Here is a 22,267-nt window from a genome sequence, read left to right as displayed (position 1 = left end):
AAACTGGTAAATATGTTCTGTAAGTTTGCAGGATGGAAGATCAATATACAAAAGTCAATTGTATTTCTATATGCTAGCAATGAATATCAGAAATTGAAATTTAATGAAATATCAATTATGATAATGGCAAAAATATAAAATACTTAGAGATGATAAATCTTTTAAAAATTGTGTGAAGGACCTGTACATGGACAATTACAAATTGTAACACTCCTGAGAGAAATCAGAGAAGACCTAAATATGGGGAGGGGTCCCCTGTGTTCACGAGACAGAAGAGCCGATACTGTTAATAATGTCAGTTCTCCTCAGATTTAACACACTTCAAATCGAAACCTCAGCAGGCTTTTACTTTTTGTAAAAATCTACTCTCTGGTTCTAAAATTCATATGGAAATGCAGATGACTTGGAATAACCAGAATTACTTTGACAAAGAAGAACAAATTAGAGCCTAACACTACCTGTTTTCAAGAATTATAGTGACAGTCATCAAGATGATGTGGTATTGGTGTAAACAGAGACAAATTGGTGGGACAGATTGGAGAGTCCTGAAGCAGACTCCCATGTATATGGGCAAAAATGCAAAGGTAATTCAGTAAAGGAAGGATAGTCTTTCAAAAAAAAAATTATACTGGAAAATTGGATATCCACATGCAAAACAAAAAGCTTTGGACTGTACTTTGCCTTATATTCAAAATAATTCAAAATTGATTAAAGACCTAATTTTAAAACCTAGAACTATAAAACTTCTAGAAGAATATATGGGAAGACCTACATGAATTTGCATTAGGCAAAGTTTTCTTAGATATAACATCAGAAGTATGATCTATAAAAGGTCAAAAGAAGTATGATTCAATCCATAATTGGGCTTCACCAATGTTAAAAACTTTGTTCTTCCAATGACACTGTTAAGAGAATTTTTGAAAACAAGCCACAGTAGAAGGAAATATTTGCAAATCAAATATCTGATGAAAGACTTGTATCATGAATATAAAAAGAACTCATAAAACTCAATAGTAAGAAAACAATCTGAGTTTAAAAGTAGGCAAAAAAGCTTAACAGGCATTTCTTCGAAGAAGAGGTATGAATTGCAGTTAGGCACATGAAAAAATTATCATTACTGATTAGGAAAATGCAAATTTAAACCACAATGAGGAACTACACGTACCTGTTAGATAAGAAAGGCTAAGAAATTTTTTTTGACTAATCAGAACAAGTTTTAGACTGTGGAGCAGCTGGACACTAACACATAGCTGGTGAGAGTGGGAAATGTTATAAGCACTTTGGAAAATACCAAATTTTAAGAATATTAAATGCACAGTTGCCATATCCAACTGTTCCCCTCTTAGATATTTATTCAAGATAAATAGAAAGCATATGTCCATACAAAGACTCATACATTCATAGCTGCTTTATTTGTAAAAATCAAAAACTGGAAACAACCCAAATATCTATTAATAGGTGAAAGAATACATAATTAAAACACTACCAGGGAGGTACTATGAAGGTCATGAGGAAACTTCCGGGAAGAATGTATATGTTAATTATCTTGATTGTGAAGATGTTTTCACGGGTGGATATATGTCAAAAGTTGTTAAATCATACACACTTTAAACATGTACCATTTGTTGTCAATCATATTTTAATAAAGCTGTTTTTAGCAAACGATATGCTCAAACCCATGATAGGATCTGTACAAGATAATGAATACTTGCTATGTTTTCTTTTTTAAAAAATGTACTTCAAAATAATTATAATAGAGAATCAAATCAAATTGTTGCCTTTAAGGAGTTGACAGTTTTCTGAGAGATTAAGGCTGATTTTATCTAAGAACTGGGAGAATTGAGGTTTATAGGAAAACCAACACTTATGTTAATAGAATCCTATTTTAGAAATTCAGAGGAGGAAAAGTTTGTTTATGGTTGAAAGAAAGAGCTGTATATTCATGATAGAGTTGACATTTCCACGGTACCTTGAAAAATAGACATGATTTCAGCAGAAGAAAATGGGAAATAGAAATTCTAGGTAGGAGGAAGAGGAAGAACAAAGGCAAAGAGTTGAGAGATGATGGAACATGTTTTAAGAAGAGCTACCAATACAGTTAGAGTAGAATGTTTGGAAAAGCCTTGTGGAAGATAAGCTTAGGAAGAGTAGGTGGAGCAGATGGAACTTATAGGCCAAACCAAGACAATTCTGTTTCCTCTTTAAATATTTCTTTGACTCCCACAGGCGGAACTAATCAATCTTGACTGTATTTCCCTGGTATTTTACTCCATACCCTATGATAACACCTGTCATATTTTATTGCATCTTGTGTTTGGCTTTACCCTTAGGCACTCTCCTATTAGAAAGGATGACATTTGGCTCATTATAAATGCTCAATAACAAGTGCTTTCCCACTTTAAAAAATAGAAAAGTCTAGGAGCTTATCATGATCTCAGTAGGCAGGTGAAATTTGAACTGGTCTTGGAAAAACTGAGTAGATTTTGGATGAGATGGGGAGTAGAGAGAAGGGCATTTCATAGAGCGGAGTGAAAATATCCATAGTAAACAGGGGGAGGGGTATATAAGGAGTACTGAGAATTGATGTTTACAGGAAAACCAACTTTTATTATTGGTTATTATTTAGCCCAAGCAAACAAAGACACATGCTCCATATTTAATGTGAAAACAATACATGGGTACAGTAGAGCTCTCATCAACCACAAGAAGCAAAGAATTTTATAAGTTACTAACAGAATATATCAGATACTCTGTCTGCAGAAATATATTTTTGTTTTCTCTTTAGTTAAGATATATATATGTTATATAAATATAGAATTAAGAGTAGTGGTATATTTGCTATTGGCATTGTATTCTGTTGTCATTATGAACCTTTGGTGGGTTATGCACCATTGGTTAAAAAGGATTGAGAGGGGCACCTGAGGGGCTCAGTCTGTTAAGTGTCCAACTCTTGATTTCAGCTCAGGTCATGATCTAAGGGTCGTGAGATGGAGCCCTATGTCAGGCTCTGTGCTCAGCTTGGAGGCTGGTTGAGATATTTTCTCTCTCTCTCTCTGCCCCTCCCTCCACGTATGCACGCGCTCTCTCTCTCAAATAAATAAATAAATAAATAAGTAAATAAAATCTTTAAAAACAAAAGGATTGAGAAAGAGTGAACTAGAATTTCAGCACTTTGAGGTGGGATTTGTGCTTGATTTAGCTCTGTAGGTTGCAGCATGGTGTTCTGCAAAGAACACTATATAAAGCAGAACACCAGGATTTGAATCCCACTTTAACTTTAGAATATGTTTAATGACCTCTAAAAAGTTAATTCCCATATCAGATCCTCTTTCATCATTTATTAACTTGGTATAAAAACAGTAATGACTTCATATCATTAATATACGGGTTACACAAGAAAACAAGGGAAGACATGTAGCACCTTGCTGCCATGCCACCACATTGTCCATCTCACATAGATAGCATGAGGCTTTGGAAATAGTAGGTACTCACCTACGTACTGAATGAAGCAATACATGAGTGACTGAGAACCTTTGAAAAAAAACATTTTTTTTTCTGTTTTGGTGTTTAATGCATCCAGAGAGCTGACTGTGAAAATAATCTTTTTCCTGGTCATCTCTGGGTGTTTGAGTAAAAGAACAATGGTAAAAGTTCATTTCTTCTTACGTTATATGCCTTAAAGATATGTGTGCTAAATATGCTAGGAGGTGGCATTTTATTTTACTTTACCATTTAATTTGTATTTTAACTCAATTTAATTTAATTTTAGATAGGCCTGGTTACATGTAATAGCTGGTTCTCCGAAGTATTCTTAGCCCATCCCTGTTGTAGCAATGTGCATTGTGACAGGTCAGCCTTCTCTTGCTGACTAATCTCCTCCCGTACAGATGGAAGTATTTCTCGTAATTTAAAGATCATTCTGGAAGAATGTTCATAATTTACAAAAGTAGATTTGTAACTGCTATTTTTATGACTTAGAAAAGAAGATTAAAACATAATAAAATATGAAGAAGTCATATCTTAAGAGAATTTTGGGTGTTAAAACTGTATTCTGTGGGGCACCTGGGTGGCTCAGTTGGTTAGGCGACTGCCTTTGACTCAGGTCATGATCCCGGGGTCCTGGGATCAAGTCCCACATCGGGCTCCCTGCTCAGCGGGAAGCCTGCTTCTCCCTCTGCCTCTGCCTGCCACTCCCCCTGCTTGTGCTCTCTCTCTCTCTCTCTCTCATCAAATAAATAAGTAAAATCTTAAAAAAAAAAAAACTGTATTCTGAAAGTAAATGCAGTTTAAACAATAATCTGTACTAATTTGTTTCAAAGAAAAGAAATTTTTAAGAGAAAAAGAATTATTCAAATTAGCATACCATTTATAAATAGTCTCATAGAATGCTTAAAACTAAGCATATTCAATTATAATTTGGATTACACCATTGTTTCACATAGCAAACTGTTCAGGTTGATTAGAACAAAACTACCAAATAAACTTCAACACAATCCATATTATAAAATATGAATTAGAGAGGCTCAAATTTATTTTAGGTATGCTTATAAAATCTTTATTGAAATAGATGCCACTTTGTAAAAAGAAAGAATATAAAAGGTTAAAATTCTCCCTCCCTCCCTCCTTCCCTCCCTCCCTCCCTCCCTCCCTCCCTCCCTTCCTCCCTTCCTTCCTTCCTCCCTCCCTCCCTCCCTCCCTCCCTCCCTCCCTTCCTCCCTCCCTCCCTCCCTCCCTTCCTTCCTTCCTTCCTTCCTTCCTTCCTTCCTTCCTTCCTTCCTTCCTTCCTTCTTTCCTGACACTGAGTTTAGTGTCTATAGCTTAAAGAAAAAGGTTTTTTTTTTCTTCGATACTTGGTACAGGAAGTACTCGATAATTTCCAAGAGGGAAGAGTCACTTCAGCATGGCATGAGATTTACATATTATTTTAAATTTATTAATTAGCATTTCAGTTCTTCTTTAATTGACTAGGCTGGTTATGGTGAGTCTTGCCTTGCAAAGTGGAGATGTTGAGAGCATGTAAGGCCTCACCCCAGATCCTGACAAATTCACCCAAGTGATGCTACCCTAGGACCACCACTGGGTAGAAATTTTCAAGGAGATTTAATGGACACAACCTTTAGAACAAAAGGATTGGGGAGACATATATTTCATTTGAAAATAAAAACAGTACTTGGTCGCATTGTTCTAATATGTTTTTGAGCACATTATTTATTCTTAAAAATTCAAACAGACGTAAAGGTATTTATGTTTCCTTCTTAGAAGTTGGGTTTTGAGGGCACCTGGGTGGCTCAGTTGGTTAAGTGACTGCCTTCAGCTCAGGTCATGATCCCGGAGTCCTGGGATCGAGTCCCACATCAGGCTCCCTGCTCAGCAGGGAGTCTACTTCTCCCTCTAACCCTACCCCCTCTTGGGCTCTCTCTCAAATAAATAAAATCTTAAAAAAAAAAAAAAAAAGAAGTTGGGTTTTGAGGCATAAGTCAGTTTTCTTCTTGTCACACCCGTCTTTTTAGAATCAATCATTCTTTCTTTAAACAATCATTTATTGGGCATTTGTATATTCCAGACATAGTGGTAGCTTATTAAAATATAAAATCAGAAAGACCTGGTCACTGTCCTAAAAAGGGAGGTTATTCCTTGAGAAGTTATGGTATACTATCATTGCTCCAAATTTTCCCTTGCCATCTGAACTTGTCATTACAAAATTTAACACAGTAATCATATATTGTAGAAAATACAAAATAGAACCCACAAGAGTGTTTCACTTCCTTTATTTATTCACTTATTCAACAAGTATTTATTGGCTATCTACTATGTGCCAGACACTGGGCTGTGTGATTGGGATACATCAGTGACTAAAGCATTCAATGATCCTACCTTCGTAAGGATGACATTCTAGTAGATGAGATGAACAATAACCAAGAAACATAGTAAATAAACAAATTACAGAGCATGTTAGAAGGTGATAGGTGTTAAGAAAAAATAAAAAATAAAGAGATAAGGGTAGGGGTATCACGTGTGTGGGAAGGAGAGAAGAAAGGAAGGTATAATTTTAAACAGCGTGGTCAAGAAAGGCCTCATTGTGAAGCTTTCTCTTGACTAAAGTCTTGGGGGCAATTGAAATAAAAATAAAAATCCAAGGAGTAAGTTTATCCTAAGATTTGAAATTTTAAATTGAAGTCTATTTTGTTACATATGTTACTTCACAACAAGAAGATGCAGATGATGGTAAAATCAGAGTTTTTGCTTTTCTTTCTTTTCCCTCTTACTAGCTTTGACTTAAATGAATGTCTATTTTCTCTTTACTACTTAGCCAAAATAAATGTATTTCATGGGATTCTTGTCCATTCATGATAAGAACAGAGTTTACTTTGAAAATCACCTCTTTCTTGACAGACCAGAGCAATATGTAGCATAATTTCATATAATTCATTGTATCTTAGAAATGTAAAAATCCAGAAAACACACAGCATAAGGAAAATAGTCGATGCTATTGTAGTGGTGATGTAACGGGACAGATGGCAGCTACACTTGTGGTGAGCACAGCATAATGTATAAACTTGTCAAATCACTAAGTTGTACACCTGAAACTAATGTAACATTGTGTAAACTATATTCAATTAGCAATAATCATGCCTTGTATAAACCTCACTGGCTATGATACTGCCACTGCGCAAAGCTGTGTGTCAACTATATTCAAATAAATAAATGGAATAAACATAAAAATCTATGTATCGCCATTTTTAGAATGACTGTCATCTCAGTTTGAGCAACAAATTAACTTATTGTCTCTTTGAGTCATTGAATTCTAGATTCTGATGAGAAAACAGTTTGTTTTCTTAATATTCTTGATTGATTTTAGCATGATTTAAAAATACAGGTGTTGTTTCTTACAGATTGTGTTTCTGGTGTCTGCATATACAAGTCCCCACCTCACAGATGAGAGCTGTTCGGCTGTGGCTGCCATCACACATTATCTGTATCTTTGCCAGTTCAGCTGGATGCTCATTCAGGTTGGTACCTCATTTCCTCGTCCCACCCCCTTCTACCTTCCAATGAATCTGCATGGAGTGTTCTTCCTACCTGCTATTCTTTATACTGAAATGGAAATGATTCCATATACCCATTACCACATTCCCAGGAGATCAATGGAAAGAAAACTTTTTTAAAAAAAAGATTTTATTTATTTATTTGACAGAGAGAGAGCACAAGGAGGCAGAGCGACACACAGAGGGAGAGGGAGAAACAGGCTTCCCGCTGAGCAGGGAGCCTGATGCGGGGCTTGATCCCAGGGCGCTGGGATTGTGACCCGAGCCGAAGGCAGACGCCCAACTGACTGAGCCACCCAGGCGCCCCGGAAAGAAAACTTTATAAGTTTTAAGCTGTACAGCATAAGCTGTACAACATTAGAAAGTATAGTGAATTTGGGGAAATGAGAAGAAACATAGTAGGGGTAGAAATTGGGGAGTGGTAGGAGATGAGGCTTGTGATGTGGGACCTGTGTAAAGCACAGTAGGAAATTTGAACCTTTTTCTAGGGGAGATCATAGAATTAAGTGACATGGTAACATTTGTATTTTAGAAATATCTCCCTGTTGGTAGTGAACTGGCGACAGAAGAGTTGGCATGGGCGCTAATTAAGTACCGTTAGCTGTATCCAGGTGAGAGAACAAGGCAGTGTGAACCTGGGAGTGGCAGAAGCAGCCAGGGGAATAGGACAGTTTTTGAGATTTGTTTTTTTCTTTCTTTCTTTTTCTTTCTTTCCTTCTTTCTTTCTTTCTTTCTTTCTTTCTTTTTCTTTTCTTTTTTAAGTACAACAATAGAATGTAGAGATTGGTTAAGAAGAATGCAGAAGGTGGAACCAAAGATGTTTCCCAAGTTTCTGGTGTGAGTGGCTGGATGGATGGTGGTACCTTGAACTTACCCCTGGCAATTGCAGGAAGGCTGATGCGAATTTTAGGACATATGGAGCGTGAAGTTCCTCCAGTGTGAGACCTCCAGTGGGGACTTTGAGAGGAGGATACATAGGACTAAATCTCAGAACAGAGGCCCATGCTATATAAATACTTTAGAAAATTGTTGACTTACAGTTGGAAAATGAATCCGTTGCTTTGGAAGAGATCACTTTGGGAGAGAGTATGGGGGTGAGACCCAAAGAGTCCTTGTATACTCTTCTGAGGAACTAGTAAATGTTGGGGAGAGACTTGAACTCTTCCTTTTCTGACTAAAATCCCAAATTCCCTTTATTATCATACACTGATTTGCTTGATAAAAAGGCAGATATGAAAGTTGGATCCAATTCAGTAGTATTAATGTCATCAATTAAATGGCTCAACTAAATGAAATGTTACCTTTGGTAATGCTTTCTGCATAATAGTATTGTTAAATCTTTCGTATGATAGAAATAGTTTCACATGCATTTTTTTTTTTAGTATGCTTGTGAAGTATTTTATGTAAACAGATGCATTCAGTCATTTGCATATTCTTTTTTCTTGTTGATGTGGGGTTTCCACTGTACTGCAGTAATGAAAGCATGTGAGAATACCATACAGACTCATGGAAGGGATATTTTCCCAGGTACAATATTATAGCTGTAGGGAGAACTGAACTGAATTATTTAGTTAATAGAACCAGTTGCAATAATTAGAGCCCTGAATCTGGGTTTGCATTCTGGTTTTGCCACTATCTTTGTAATCAAGTTACTGACTCTTCCCAAGTTTTGTTTCTAAATCTGCATGCGAAGGTAATAATTCCTTCCTCATAGAATTATTATTCCATAGGTCTTAAGCAGCTCTAATTATGGAAAGTTTATGGTGTTCTTAAAATCCCCCCAAAATAAAACAAGTAAAGCTAAATCTAAAGCATATAACATAAAACTTAATATTTGCTGAAATTAAAATAATACTTGCTAGATTCTCTGATTGCAAAATTTTTTTAGGAGTTTATCAAAGCTGAACTTTCTATGTGCATCATGTGTATGTTGTTATTTGTCTGCTTGGACTGAGGTCCCCAGTGTTGTGCAGAAGGTCTTTGTCCATGTGACCTACTCAATTTTTGATGAATGACTTGGATGAAGACACAGGAAACTTTTATCAGGTATGCAGATGATAAGGAGCTGAAAAGACAGCTAAAACAGCAAGCTGCCTGGGTTAGAATCAATATAGAGAAAGTGCTGTGACAGATTGAAAACTAGAGTGAAAGAGACATAATCGGATGGGGGTTAAGGTAAAGAACTTGAAATATTTAATTTAACACATACTTAGTAGCAATCAAATGTGTGACCAGATTGCTTAAAACACTAAAAAAACAGCACAGACCTAGGTAACTTTAGTAACAGCATAGAGGCAGGTGAGGGCATCGTGGTTACATTGTAATCTACAAATGTTCAAGACAAGCTTGGGACCCTGTAACCACCTTCATGAATCATGTTTCACCAGGAGCATTAACCAGCCAATGAGAAGTTGGAAATAGTCCTGTAAGAAACTTTGAGTCAGCTGGAGATAGCTAACCTGCAAAGAATTGAGAGTGATGTGATGGCTATCTACAAACACTGGAAGGGCTGCTATAGGAAAGAAAGAATGGACTGCAGGTCCATTTGGAAGGATTGAACAAATGGGTCAAAAATTAGAGAAGCAAATTTTGATTCAGTTAAGAACTTTGATAGCCAGTAAAACTGTCAAAATTGAAGAGGCTGTTCCTTCAAGCAGAAAGCATCCAGTCGGTGAAGTGTATTCAAACGGGGAAATGACCAACTTTCAAAACGTTTTCCTGCTTTGGGGGAGCATTAGATGGGATCATATATAAGATTTCAGCCAACTTAATAGATATGGTGTTTTCTATATCTCTTTTTCCAGTCTTAAGTAAATAAAATTGTGGCTGATGAACATTTAGTAAGCTAATTAGATTTCTGTATGGCTGGCTGATGGTTAGGAAAACTATTTAAAGTACCAGTGAAGTTTAATGTATTTCAGATGGTACACCACACATTTTTCATGGTTTGTGGTGTGACCACAAGGGAAAAATTCAATAACTTTTGATTCTAGGTAGGTTACTTCTAATGAGTTATTTTGTGGGAAGAGGTTGTCCCTTTACCAACCTGTGTTTTCCTATTTGTAAAATACTGTCTACTAAATCTTTTAAAAAAAAAAAACTAGAATCCATTTTTAAAACTTGTGTAAAAGATCAGGCTCCTGTTAATCCAATCCTGCTAGTCAATTAGGGTTAAAACTTTTTGAAAAAAAAAAAAAAATTAACATTTTAGTAATCCTACTTCATATTTTTTAAAAGATTTTATTTATTTGACAGAGAGAGAGGTGAGAGAGATCATTGGCTGGGAGGGAGGGGCAGAGGAGAAGGAGAAGCGGACTACCCGCTGAGCAGGGACCCCCCCCCCCCGATGTGGGGCTCGATCCCAGGACCTGAGCCAAAGACCGACTGAGCCACCCAGGTGCCCCTCTACTTCATATTTTTTTTTTTTTAAAGATTTTTTAATTTATTTTACAGAGAGAGAGATAGCGAGAGCAGGAACACAAGCAGGGGGAGTGGGAGAGGGAGAAGCAGGCTTCCCGCTGAGCAGGGAGCCCGATGCGGGACTCGATCCCAGGACCCCGGGATCATGACCTGAGCCGAAGGCAGACGCTTAACGACTGAGCCACCCAGGCGCCCCTCTACTTCATATTTTTAACAGTGTAGGAGAGAATTTTTTTTTTTTTTTTAAAGATTTTTTTTTTTTTTTATTTGAGAGAGAGAGTGAGAGAGAGAGAGAGCACAAGAGGGGGGAGTGGGAGAGGGAGAAGCAGACTCCCTGCCGAGCAGGGAGCCCGATGCGGGACTCGATCCTGGGACTCCAGGATCATGACCTGAGCCGAAGGCAGTCGCCCAACCAACTGAGCCACCCAGGCGCCCGGAGAGAATTTGATAAATGTATGTGTGTGCATAGCTTATGACAAAAAGTTAACCATTAACTTTTTTTTTTTAAGATTTTATTTATTTATTTGAGAGAGTGAGAGAGAGAGAGAAACAGCATGAGAGGGGATAGGGTCAGAGGGAGAAGCAGGCTCCCCGCCGAGCCGGGAGCCCGATGTGGGACTCCATCCCAGGACTCCGGGATCATGACCTGAGCCGAAGGCAGTCGCTTAACCAGCTGAGCCACCCAGGCGCCCAACCATTAACTTTTAAAAATTGGATTTAGCCTATCAGAATTCCTGTTTATTTTGATCTGCATCATATCTTCAATCTTAGAAAAATATGCATTTAAATGACTTTATCTTGAACTTTTACTTCTCTGTCATATACTTTTAATACATTAGAGTAAAATTGGATTATACTTTAGAGTAGCTAAAGAAAGATTTTATTGGTAAACTGGTTCTTAAGTTTTCTGAGCCTAGATTTTTATGTGAGTAATCAGATTTGTAATAACAGTACCTGTCTTTGAGGACTGTGGAGAGACAAAATGAATTCGGACATGAGAAGAGCTTGGAATTGTACCTGGCACAGACGGGGCGCTCCACGCAGATTGGCCAGTGTTACTGGCTAAACAGATATGTGTGGCCAATATTTCATAGATTTTGAAACATGTTGAAAACTCTGCTTTTCCAGTATAATTTACACTTTTTTTTTCCAAAAGAGAATTTACTCGATCATAGTGGGAGAGACTTAGAGTGAGGCAGATACCAACTAGCTATAAAGCTTCAGCAAGCTATATAAATAACCTCTAACCTCTTACTGAAGTCCCTGCGTGGCTCATCGCGGGACCTATAGCTGGTGACCTTCACTCTGTTTCTTTTGGCCTCCCCCTTTTTCTTTTATTTTTTAAAAGATTTTATTTTTTTATTTGACAGAAAGGGAACACAAGCAAGGTGAGTGTGAGAGGGAGAAGCAGACTCCCCACTGAGCAGGGAGCCCAATGCGGGGGCTCGATCCCAGGACCCCAGGACCACGACCTGAGCCGAAGGCAGAGGCTTAACGACTGAGCCACCCAGGCACCCGAGGCCTCCCCTTTTTTCTGACAAGGAAGTTACACCACCAATGATGGGAATATAGTAACAAATTATTTTGCTTATTTTTTTTAAGCAAACAACTCACAAATTCCCTTTGAGGCCATGGAACTTGACTTATCCTTCTGTTTGCTCATCATGTAAAACCATTCTGTGAAATTACTGAAATAATTTCCCACTTCCTTAAAACAGCAGGTCTTGTCTACTTTGAGAAAGATTGACAGTGAGAATTGAAACTCTTGTAATATGTTTACTCTATTTTCCTAGTTTTTATTGTTCTATTTTCATTTCCTTTTTCTGTTTTGCTTTGCTTTCATCTTAGAAATAGCATATGCTAATGGTACAAAACATAATCAAACACTGAAGAGTAATATAAAATGAAAAGTACATCTGTTTCTCCCTATTTCACACACTCTCCACTCTCTGCTTTACCCTCAACCCTACTCCCAAAGGTAAACACTGTTAATGGTTTCCTGTGTATCTTTCCAGAAATATTCCACAAATATACAAATGTTTATAAATATATAAAAAGCACATATGTATTTGTTCTTGTGTGTGTGTATAGTGTGTGTATATATATATATTTACTTACTTATATATAGTGCATATAAGTTTTTGTATATATATACATTTACCAAGTACAGATATACTTTTTTCCATTCCATAATATGGCTATTCAATAGTTTATTTTTCTATTCTCTTATTAATGAAATGCTAGTTACTTCCAGTTATTTTTGCTATTATAAACAATGTTTCCTTGAACGTCCTTGCATTCTGAATATTTATTTACTTATGGAGTATTCTTAGAATAAATTCCTAGAATTTATGCCTTTACTATTAACATTTACATGAAATACACTATGAGATGGACTGCCAGACCATGAGTTAACCTATGAAGGGATAAATCACAAGTAAATTATTTGAGGTATCAGTATATTATATAGGTAAATAGAAACTTAATTTTTCTGTATATTCATTTGGCCCAGTTTTATAATCATTTCCTGTCACTAAATCGTATAGCAATCTGCTTCAATTATGAACAATATCCAAACCTTAGATTGCTGGAGCAGTTTGTTGATTTCATGCTTAGGGAAACAGTATAATGTTTTATTTTGAAACTAAAGCTTACTTGATGAACATATTTTTTAAATGGTGGAATAAAGTTAGAAATCATTCTACAATTATACCTGACCATTTATTTCTTGTGCCTTAATTTTTCTGTAAGATCAGGCTATGAAGAGGCAAATATACATTTTATTCCTTGGCAGAAAGGCTACTTAGTGCCAGGCATAGCAAGAAGAAGGGAAATGCTAAAACTAGCCATGTTTTTCTTGTCACTGATTCAATTGGGCAGCCGGGGTTAGGAGGGGTGCAGGGCGGGACATCAAAGGTATTAAGGACAACAGACTGGTAATTACCAAGAAAAAAATGACATACCCAGGAAATACAGAATTCTCCAGTCCTCAAAAGGCCTTGCAATTTATTTCATGCAAAAATTGCTAAGAAAGAGAGGATAACTAGAACAAGGACATGGTAACATTTCTTATTCTCTTCTCTGAAATAAATGACTAAGAACGTATGATAATGACAGGATTAATAGCATCCATGATCTCTGACTAAACTTGATACTATAAATCAATCCAAGGTTTCGGGTGACACGATTAATAACCAAATATTAAATAACAGGCTAGATACCAATCTTACCCATACAGCATAAAAATGTATGGGGTCCAAGCAGCCTGTTTTTAACTTAAAAAAAAAAAAGCATTTCATCTTTATATTTTCTAAATATACTAATATACATTATATTATGATATGAGTAAACTAATGAATTTGTGTTTACGGAGCATATGAAAGCATAATTATGACCTATGATAATTAATTAACAAGGTAAGTCTTCATTTTTTCCCATGTGGACATTGGAAAATAGTAGCAGTAGTCACTGAAAATGTTTTGTAAAAATAAATAGACATGTCTATGTAAGAATGTAAGCAGGGGCACCTGGGTGACTCAGTTGGTTAAGCATTTGCCTTCGGCTCAGGTCAGGATCCCAGGGTCCCTCCTGGGATTCCCGCTCAGTGGGGAGTCTGCTTCTCCCTCTGCCCCTCCCCCCCACTCATGCTCGTGCACACTCTCTCTGAAATAAATTAAAAAAAAAAAAGTGTAAGTAAACATGTTTACAAACACACATTCTTTTAGTTTATTCCTATCTATATTTGACCTAAATTGTATCTGGGCATTTTGGTTGGGTTTCATCTTAATCAGAATCAGTTTAAATTCTGACAGCTTCAGTTACTAGTTTTGGGAAATATACTTCCATCCTCAGCTTCCTCTTGTGTGTAAGGAAAAAAAGAACTATGATGAAAGTTAGGAAAACAGTTGTCTTGATTAAATGAGATATAGTTTAATATGGGGTCTACATTTACTACCCAATTAGTAAATATTGGTTCCATTCTTCCTCTCATAAACTATTCCATTTAACATTTTAAAATTTGCACCAAATGGGACACCTGGGTGGCTCAGTTGGGTAAGCGTGTGCCTTCAGCTCAGGTCATGATCCCAGGCTCCTGGGATCCAGTCCAGCGTTGGGCTCCTTGCTCAGCAGGGAGCCTGCTTCTCCCTCTGCCTGCAGCTCCCCTGCTTGTGCACTCTCTCTCTCTCTCTCTCTCTCTCTCACTCTTGCTCTCACTCTATCTCTGTCAAATAAATAAAATCTTTTAAAAAATAAAAATAAAATAAATTAAATTTGCACCAATTAACTTTGACCCTCTTTACTAGGAGTTCAATCAAAATGGCTGAGCCTCCCAAAAATCTTTTCTGGCAAGATAGTATATAACTGAGTAAACTCGGTAACTAAACCAAATTATGAAATTGTTGTTAAATTCAACAAAAATTATTAACTCAAATTGTGTAAATCTTCATTTGTTTGTTATTTCGTAATAAATACGATATGCAAAACATTTTACTGGGTAATATGAGGTTTACAAAAATTAATCTACCACAGGCCACAGTCATGTTTGAGTGATTTATATTCGGATAAACCTTTATAAATTCTCATTTAGTGTTAGCAAAAAAGTGGAGAGGAAAAGAGAAATGGTGATCTCCATACTTTTATAAAAAAAATGCATCTCCACTGACATATAAAGAGTGGGGGGGGGGCGCGGGGAATGAGAGCGGGAAGAAATCACTCATGTGAATAATATTCTCAATATTTGTGTGAGTCTCTATGGAAATAAATCTTAATCAGTCTACACAGGAGCTTTGGACTTGTGTTCTGAGTTCTATAACCAAGCAAAATATGAAAAAAACTCTGCTTGTCTCTGATTGTATTTGTTTCCTCATCTCTAAATGAGAGGGCTTATGTGGTCAGATGATCTGTAAGGTCTGTATTACTTCTAAAATTCATAGTCTGTGCATCCATACCATTAGTGTTTTTATTTGAGGAACTGTAATTTCTATAATGATTCAATCACAAACTATGAGTCAGGAAATTGTTAATAACTTATAGTTTAGGGGCACCTGGGTGGCTCAGTCGTTAAGCGTCTGCCTTCGGCTCAGGTCATGATCCCAGCGTCCTGGGATCGAGTCCCACATCGGGCTCCCTGCTCAGCGGGAAGCCTGCTTCTCCCTCTCCCTCTGCCCCTGCTTGTGTTCCCTCTCACTGTCTCTCTCTCTCTGTCAAATAAATTAATAAAATCTTTAAAAATAAAAAACTTATAGTTTAACCTGTCTCTTTACCAGAGGAAGAAATTGAAACCCAGAGGAACCAAATAATATTGGCCAAAAACATACAGCTTATCCATTTAGAACCATGTCAAAACCTATATCACGTCACTAATAACCATGTCTTTTCAAGTTTTTTTAAATCATTATTTATAGTATTCATTATTTACCTGAAAGTTTATCTTTTGAGTGTGTGTGTACCTCTGCAAGTTCTCCTTTCCTATATATCTATAGATTGTATTTATGACAGGAGATTTTCACAAATATCATTAAGTAGTTTTCTTTAAATTTGTTAAAATGGAGGCTCTGGGGTGGCTTCATTGATTAAGCATCCAACTCTTGGTTTTAGCTCAGGTCATGATCTCTGGGTCCTGGGATCAAGCCCCACGTTGGGCTCCGTGCTCAGCATGGAGTCTGCTTGATTCTCTCTCTCCCTCTGCCTCACCCCCTACTCGTGCACATGCTCACTCTCTCTCTCTCTAAGAGAGCCCATTTGTTTAAATGGGCTTTTAGTTATTTTAGGGGGGGGCTTTTAGTTATTCTCTCAAGTTACAGTCACCTAAGTAATCTTTTTTTTTCATTTTTTTAATTTAAATTCAATTAATTAACATACAGTGTATTATTAGTTTCAGAGGTAGAGGTCAGTGATTCGCCAGTCTTATATAATACCCAGTGCTCATTGCATCATGTGCCCTCCTTAATGTCCATCACCCAGTTTCCCCATCCCCCACCCTCCTCCCCTCCAGCAACCCTGTGTTTTTCCTATGATTAAGAGTCTCTTATGGTTTGTCTCCCTCTCTGATTTCGTCTTGTTTTATTTTTTCCTCACTTCCTCTATGATCCTCTGTTTTGTTTCTTAAATTCCACATATGAGTGAGATCATATAATTGTTTTTCTCTGATTGACTTATTTCACTTAGCATAATACCCTCTAGTTCCATCCATGTCATTGCAAATGGCAAGATTTCATTTTTTGATAGCTGAGTAATATTCCATATGTATATATATATATATGTGTGTGTATATATATATATACACACCACATCTTTTTTTTTTAAGGTTTTATTTATTTATTTGAGAGAGAGAGTGAGAGACAGAGCACGAGCGGTGGGGTGGGGAGGGGCAGAGAGAGAGGGAGAAGCAGACTCCCTGCTGAACAGGGAACCAGATGTGGGGCTCAGTCCCAAGACTCTGGGATCATGACCTGAGCCAAAGGCAGCTGCTTAACCAACTGAGCCACCCAGGCGCCCCTGTATCACATCTTCTTTATTCATCTGTCGATGGACATCTGGGCTCTTTCCACAGTTTGGCTATTGTGGACATTGCTGCTATAAACATTGGGGTGCAGGTGCCCCTTCTGATCACTACATTTGTATTTTTGGGATAAATACCCAGTAGTGCAATTGCTATGTCATAGAGTAACTCTATTTTCAACTTTTTGAGGAACCTCCATACTGTTTTCCAGAGTGGCCGCACCAGCTTGCATTCCCACCAACAGTGTAAGAGGGTTCTCCTTTCTCCACATCCTCACAAATATCTGTCATTTCCTGACTTGTTAATTTTAGCCATTCTGTCTGGTGTGAGGTGGTATCTCGTTGTGGTTTTGATTTGGATTTCCCTGATGCCGAGTGATGTTGAGCACTTTTTCATGTGTCTTTTGGCCATTCGTATGTCTTCTTTGGAGAAATGTCTGTTCATGTCTTCTGCCCATTTCTTGATTGGATTATTTGTTCTTTGGGTGGTGAGTTTTTTGGGAGTTTTTGTTCTTTGGGAGTTGAATCTTTATAAGATTTTTGGATACTAGCCCTTTATCTGATAAGACATTTGCAAATGTCGGTTTGTCGTTTGGTTTTGTTGATGGTTTCCTTTGCTGTGCAGAAGCTTTTTATCTTGGTGAAGTCCCAATAGTTCATTTTTGCCCTTGTTTCTCTTGCCTTTGAAGATGTGTCTACCAAGAAGTTGCTGCGGCTGAAATCAAACAGGTTGCTGCTTGTATTCTCCTCTAGGATTTTGATGGATTCCTGTCTCACATTGAGGTCTTTCATCCATTTTGAGTCTATTTTTGTGTGTGGTGTAAGGAAATGGTCCAGTTTCATTCTTCTGCATGTGGCTATCCAATTTTCCCAACACTGTTTGTTGAAGAGACTACCTTTTTTCCATTGGATATTCTTTCCTGCTTTGTTGAAGATTAGTTGACCATAGAGTTGACGGTCCATTTCTGGGTTCTCTGTTCTGTTTCCTTGATCTGTGTGTCTGTTTTTGTGCCAGTACCATACTGTCTTGATGATTACAGCTTTGTAATATAGCTTGAAGTCTGGCATTGTGATGCCACCAGCTTTGGTTTTCTTTTTCAACATTCCTTCGGCTATTTGGGTTTTTTTCTGGTTCCATACAAATTTGAGGATTATTTGTTCCAGCTCTGTGAAAAAAGTTGATGGTATTTTTATAGGGATTGCTTTGAATGTATAGATTGCTCTAGGTGGCATAGACATTTTAACATTTGTTTTTCCAATCCATGAGCATGGAACGTTTTTCCATTTCTTTGTGTCTTCCTCAATTTCTTTCATGAGTGTTCTGTAGTTTTCTGAGTACAGATCCTTGCCTCTTTTCACTTACGTAATCTTGAAATGCTGGTAATTGTGATAAGTGTGCAAATAAAATACATCATCCTTCACTGGTGAGCATTGACAGAAGTAAGAAGGTGATAATTCAAATGGACCAGTGTTTAGAAGTGACATTAGAGATGTGACTGTGGTAACATCATCAAATTTTAAACACTGCAAAACATTTTATTCAGTTGTCTCTTTTGAAGTGTCTAATTTGGTTACTAAAGCTGAAAATAGTTTGAATCTTTTAGGGCTTACCTTCAGCCTTCATTACGTTAATGCTAGGAATATATATCTGTGTGTATGAAGTATAGTCAAGTTGGATTAATGTAGTTGGTTAAATTGGGGGATAACTTTTTTTGGAGGGTTGGGGGTTTTGGGGGTTTTTTGTTTGTTTTCAGAGAGGGAGAGAGGGGTAGAGTGGGGAGGGGCAGAGAGAACCGTAAGCAGACTCCATGCCCAACACAGAGCCCAGCATAGGGCTGGATCCCACAAGCCTGAGGTCACAACCTGAGCTGAAATCAAGAATCAGATGCTTAACTGACTGAGCCACCCAGGCAACCCGGGGATAATATTCTGGCTAAAAATGTAACATGACTACATAGTGATGATGTCTTGAGATGGCCCATAAGATGGTTCTAACAAAATTTTTAAAGCTTAGAGATAGAAATATAAATAGAGACCTAACTATTAACGTTTTCAGTTCACAGTTAGTGGTTAGTGTTTAGCAGGAAAAACATCTTATGGGCAGTGAATAGTAAGCCATGCCCAGTCCACTTGAATCATGTTTGGGTGAGAGTGACACCCTTTAACTTGTATTGAGTTTTCAAAATTTCATTAGTTCCAACACTGAATAATCACCCAGACACCAAGGCACACAGATCACATATGCTATGTGTCTATCAACATAAAATTATTATGCAAACATAATGGTCTTTAAATACTCTTAAATTACAAAAGAGGAACCATGATTACAAGGAAAAGAATGTAGTCAATGCTCCACTGTTTTCTCTGTTTAGAGAATGGTAGTAACAGGGGGTTTTAATTCCACTGCTTTTGAATAGCAATATATACCTCAATTTCTTTTTTTCTTTTAACAACAAAGAAAAACTAAATTGAGCTAATTTAAGCAAACATTTAAATCATAAAAGAAATAATAAGCATATAGGATAACTTACTGAACCCAAGAACCATAAGAACTTTTATCTATTCTTCTATAAAAACACACTTCTCTCCACTGTGCTTTTGCCTATCTCCACCAAAGTTCGTATGTCCTCTTTTTCCAGCTGACCAGCTTAGACTGTCACTGAATTTCAAGGAATTCAGTGATTCATGATTAGCCCAGCCTGGGACCGACTTCTCCCCCAGATCAAATCAGCTATGGATGGAGGAGCAGGGTCATGAACCCACTCTGCATATGTTGGGGTGGGATGAGATAGGGTTCTAAGAAGGAGAACTCATGACCTAGGCATATCCCAAAAAGTACCTACCACACTATATTAAAATATCTTAAAATTCAAGTAAAACTTGAAGTTAGCTAGTCAAAACAAATCTTAGTTTGGGCCATATGGTATTTCTAAAATAATTAAACATCATTTAATTACATAGTATTTCAATTCTATAGCAAAAAGGAAAAAAAGAAAAACACCCTATACAATGGGAAATGTTGTCCTTAGGGTACACCTCAGTGGTTGATTCTTTTGGGAAGAAAAGGGATTTTTTTTTTAAGTTAACAAAAGCTTGTCACTATAGGAACTTGTTTTGCTTAATTGACTGTTCAGCAACACTGCGCCTTGCGTTCTTTGGAGCAGAAGCCATGCGTGTACAAATCTAACAGTTCTACTTGTCTCAGTCTTATCTGAGTCTCTGGTAAAGGTCAGACAATTGCTGAAAAGTTGGGTGATTCTAACTGATGGAACTAATGTCCATTTTCGTAAAAGCAGACATGTTGGAAATATCCCAATCTCTGTCATGATGAATCAACTTAGAAGTCATTTACCATGCTCTCCTTTCTGATTCTTCCACCAACAACACCCCTCAGTTACCATCTTATATGGGTACACACAAACATCTATTTAAAATAAATAATTAGCATTTTTATTTTGGAGATGGGCTCATCATCTTTCCTTTGCCTGAATTTTCATTCTCTAACAGGCAGTTTGATCACCTCGGTGTCAGGATACCTGATACAGTCCCACTTACTTGGGTGCATGTCCCTGTACTAATTATGGAAAGAAGGGGAAAAACCGGGCGCCTGGGTGGCTCAGATGGTTAAGCGTCTGCCTTCAGCTCAGGTCATGATCTCAGGGTCCTGGGATCGAGTCCCGCATCAGGCTCCCTGCTCCTTGGGAGCCTGCTTCTCCCTCTGCCTCTCTCTCTCTCTCTCTCTCTCATGAATAAATAAATTAAAAAAAAAAAAATCTAAAAAAAAGAAGGAGAAAAACCCTGTTGGATTTAATGATTTGAAAAAGAAGTTAGAACAAATTTACATAAGCAACAACTCAAAACATGCTTCATAATTACAGATATATGCAGATGTACATAAAGATATGGAGTGCTGACAGGAAATAAAATTCAGCGACAAAAATCTCCAAGTAACCAAACATTTTTATTTTTTCCTGGTTTAGCCCAATCAATACTGATCCCTCAAGGCTGATTTGGTTCAGATAGAGTCTTAACTTAGAAGCCTCCATAAACAGCACTCTAAAGCCTTCCCATGAACATAAGGCATGTTTATTTATCACATAGAAAGAGCTTCCATTGTATCCCAGCTTACTTTTGGTCCTAAACTATTTATCTTTTGTCTTTCACACTGTCTGACATCCTAATAGGAGATTTAAGGGAGGTGGCAACATTTCCCAATGGTGAAGTTCTAAGAAGTGCTCAGCACTTTATACATAATATCTCATTTAATCTTTATAGTAACCTCATTGTATACATGAGGAAACTGAAGCTATGGGATTGTTGTTGCTTGCTACTGATTATCCTTCTGATGTATATATGAATACATATATAGGTATGTATGTGTATATATGTAATTTATCTATGCTCACACTTTTTCCACCATAAGAAACTGAGAAGGGGGATTTATCTAGTGAAGAAGTATCTTTGTGTGAAATACATATGACATTCAGTGTCGTTTCTGTACTAAATGATAATTAAATGTAAGTGCTCTAATGGAAAAAGAACACAAGAAGGCATACGTTCTACATTTGGCTTAAGTGTAGGAGCTAAGTGCAGGATTTGGGGCCAATAAGAACATTTTGTTTTCTTATTCTGTTTATCTAATGTATCCTCTTATCCCCCTCTATATACTATCCTTTTTATATATTTTTAAAGATTTTATTTATTTATTTATTTATTTATTTATTTGAGAGAGAGAGAACACAAGTAGGCAGAGTGGCAGACAAAGGGAGAGGGGAAAGCAGACTCCCCTCCAAGCAGGGAGCCCGATGTGGGGCTCTATCCCAAGACCGTGGGATCGTGACCTGAGCCAAAGGCAGATGCTTAACCAACTGAGCCACCCAGGTGCCCCTCCTTTTTATATTTTTATTTTAATAAAAAATAATGGATGTTAAATATGCTATAAATATAAAATAAATATTTTCCTTAATGATTTCTTTCCCACTTGTTTGGAAACTAACATAAAGGAAAGCAAATACCTCCCCTATCTCTTTCACTTTTATATCCCCCATGCTTGGGCTGGTCCCTGAAATTTAGTAAGCACTCAATAAATAATTGTCAGGTAAATGAATGAAAAAAGAGCACATAAACAGAAAGAAAAACAGGTACAAAGCCTACCCCTTCACAGTATTTTTTTTTTTCTCTGTGAAGTCATTTTCTGTTTACTCATATATGTCTCCTGCTGGGAACTGGCATGGGGATATCTTCACAATTATATACCCATTCCCTGAAAAAGTGTCTAGCCCTGTCATATGATAAGGCCT

The 22,267-nt window shown here is 37.2% G+C and overlaps 1 protein-coding gene and 1 pseudogene across 1 annotated transcript in view; one reads left to right on the top strand and one right to left on the bottom strand.

The window, feature by feature from the left end:
• The window catches only part of ADGRV1 (adhesion G protein-coupled receptor V1), a 506,902-nt gene that overhangs the window by 318,191 nt on the left and 166,444 nt on the right, over positions 1 to 22,267 (top strand). Inside the window, exon 85 of the mRNA XM_078067071.1 lies at positions 6,894 to 7,010. Within this exon, the coding sequence (XP_077923197.1) occupies positions 6,894 to 7,010 (117 nt within the window). The remainder of the gene's footprint in view (positions 1 to 6,893; positions 7,011 to 22,267) is intronic.
• On the bottom strand, positions 6,547 to 6,678 carry LOC118521960 (U4 spliceosomal RNA; annotated as a pseudogene).

Source organism: Halichoerus grypus, chromosome 2, assembly GCF_964656455.1.
Source record: "Halichoerus grypus chromosome 2, mHalGry1.hap1.1, whole genome shotgun sequence".
NCBI classification, from domain to species: domain Eukaryota; kingdom Metazoa; phylum Chordata; class Mammalia; order Carnivora; family Phocidae; genus Halichoerus; species Halichoerus grypus.
The sequence above is the reverse complement of the archived record's forward strand: the minus strand, read 5'-3'. Positions and strand labels throughout refer to the sequence as shown.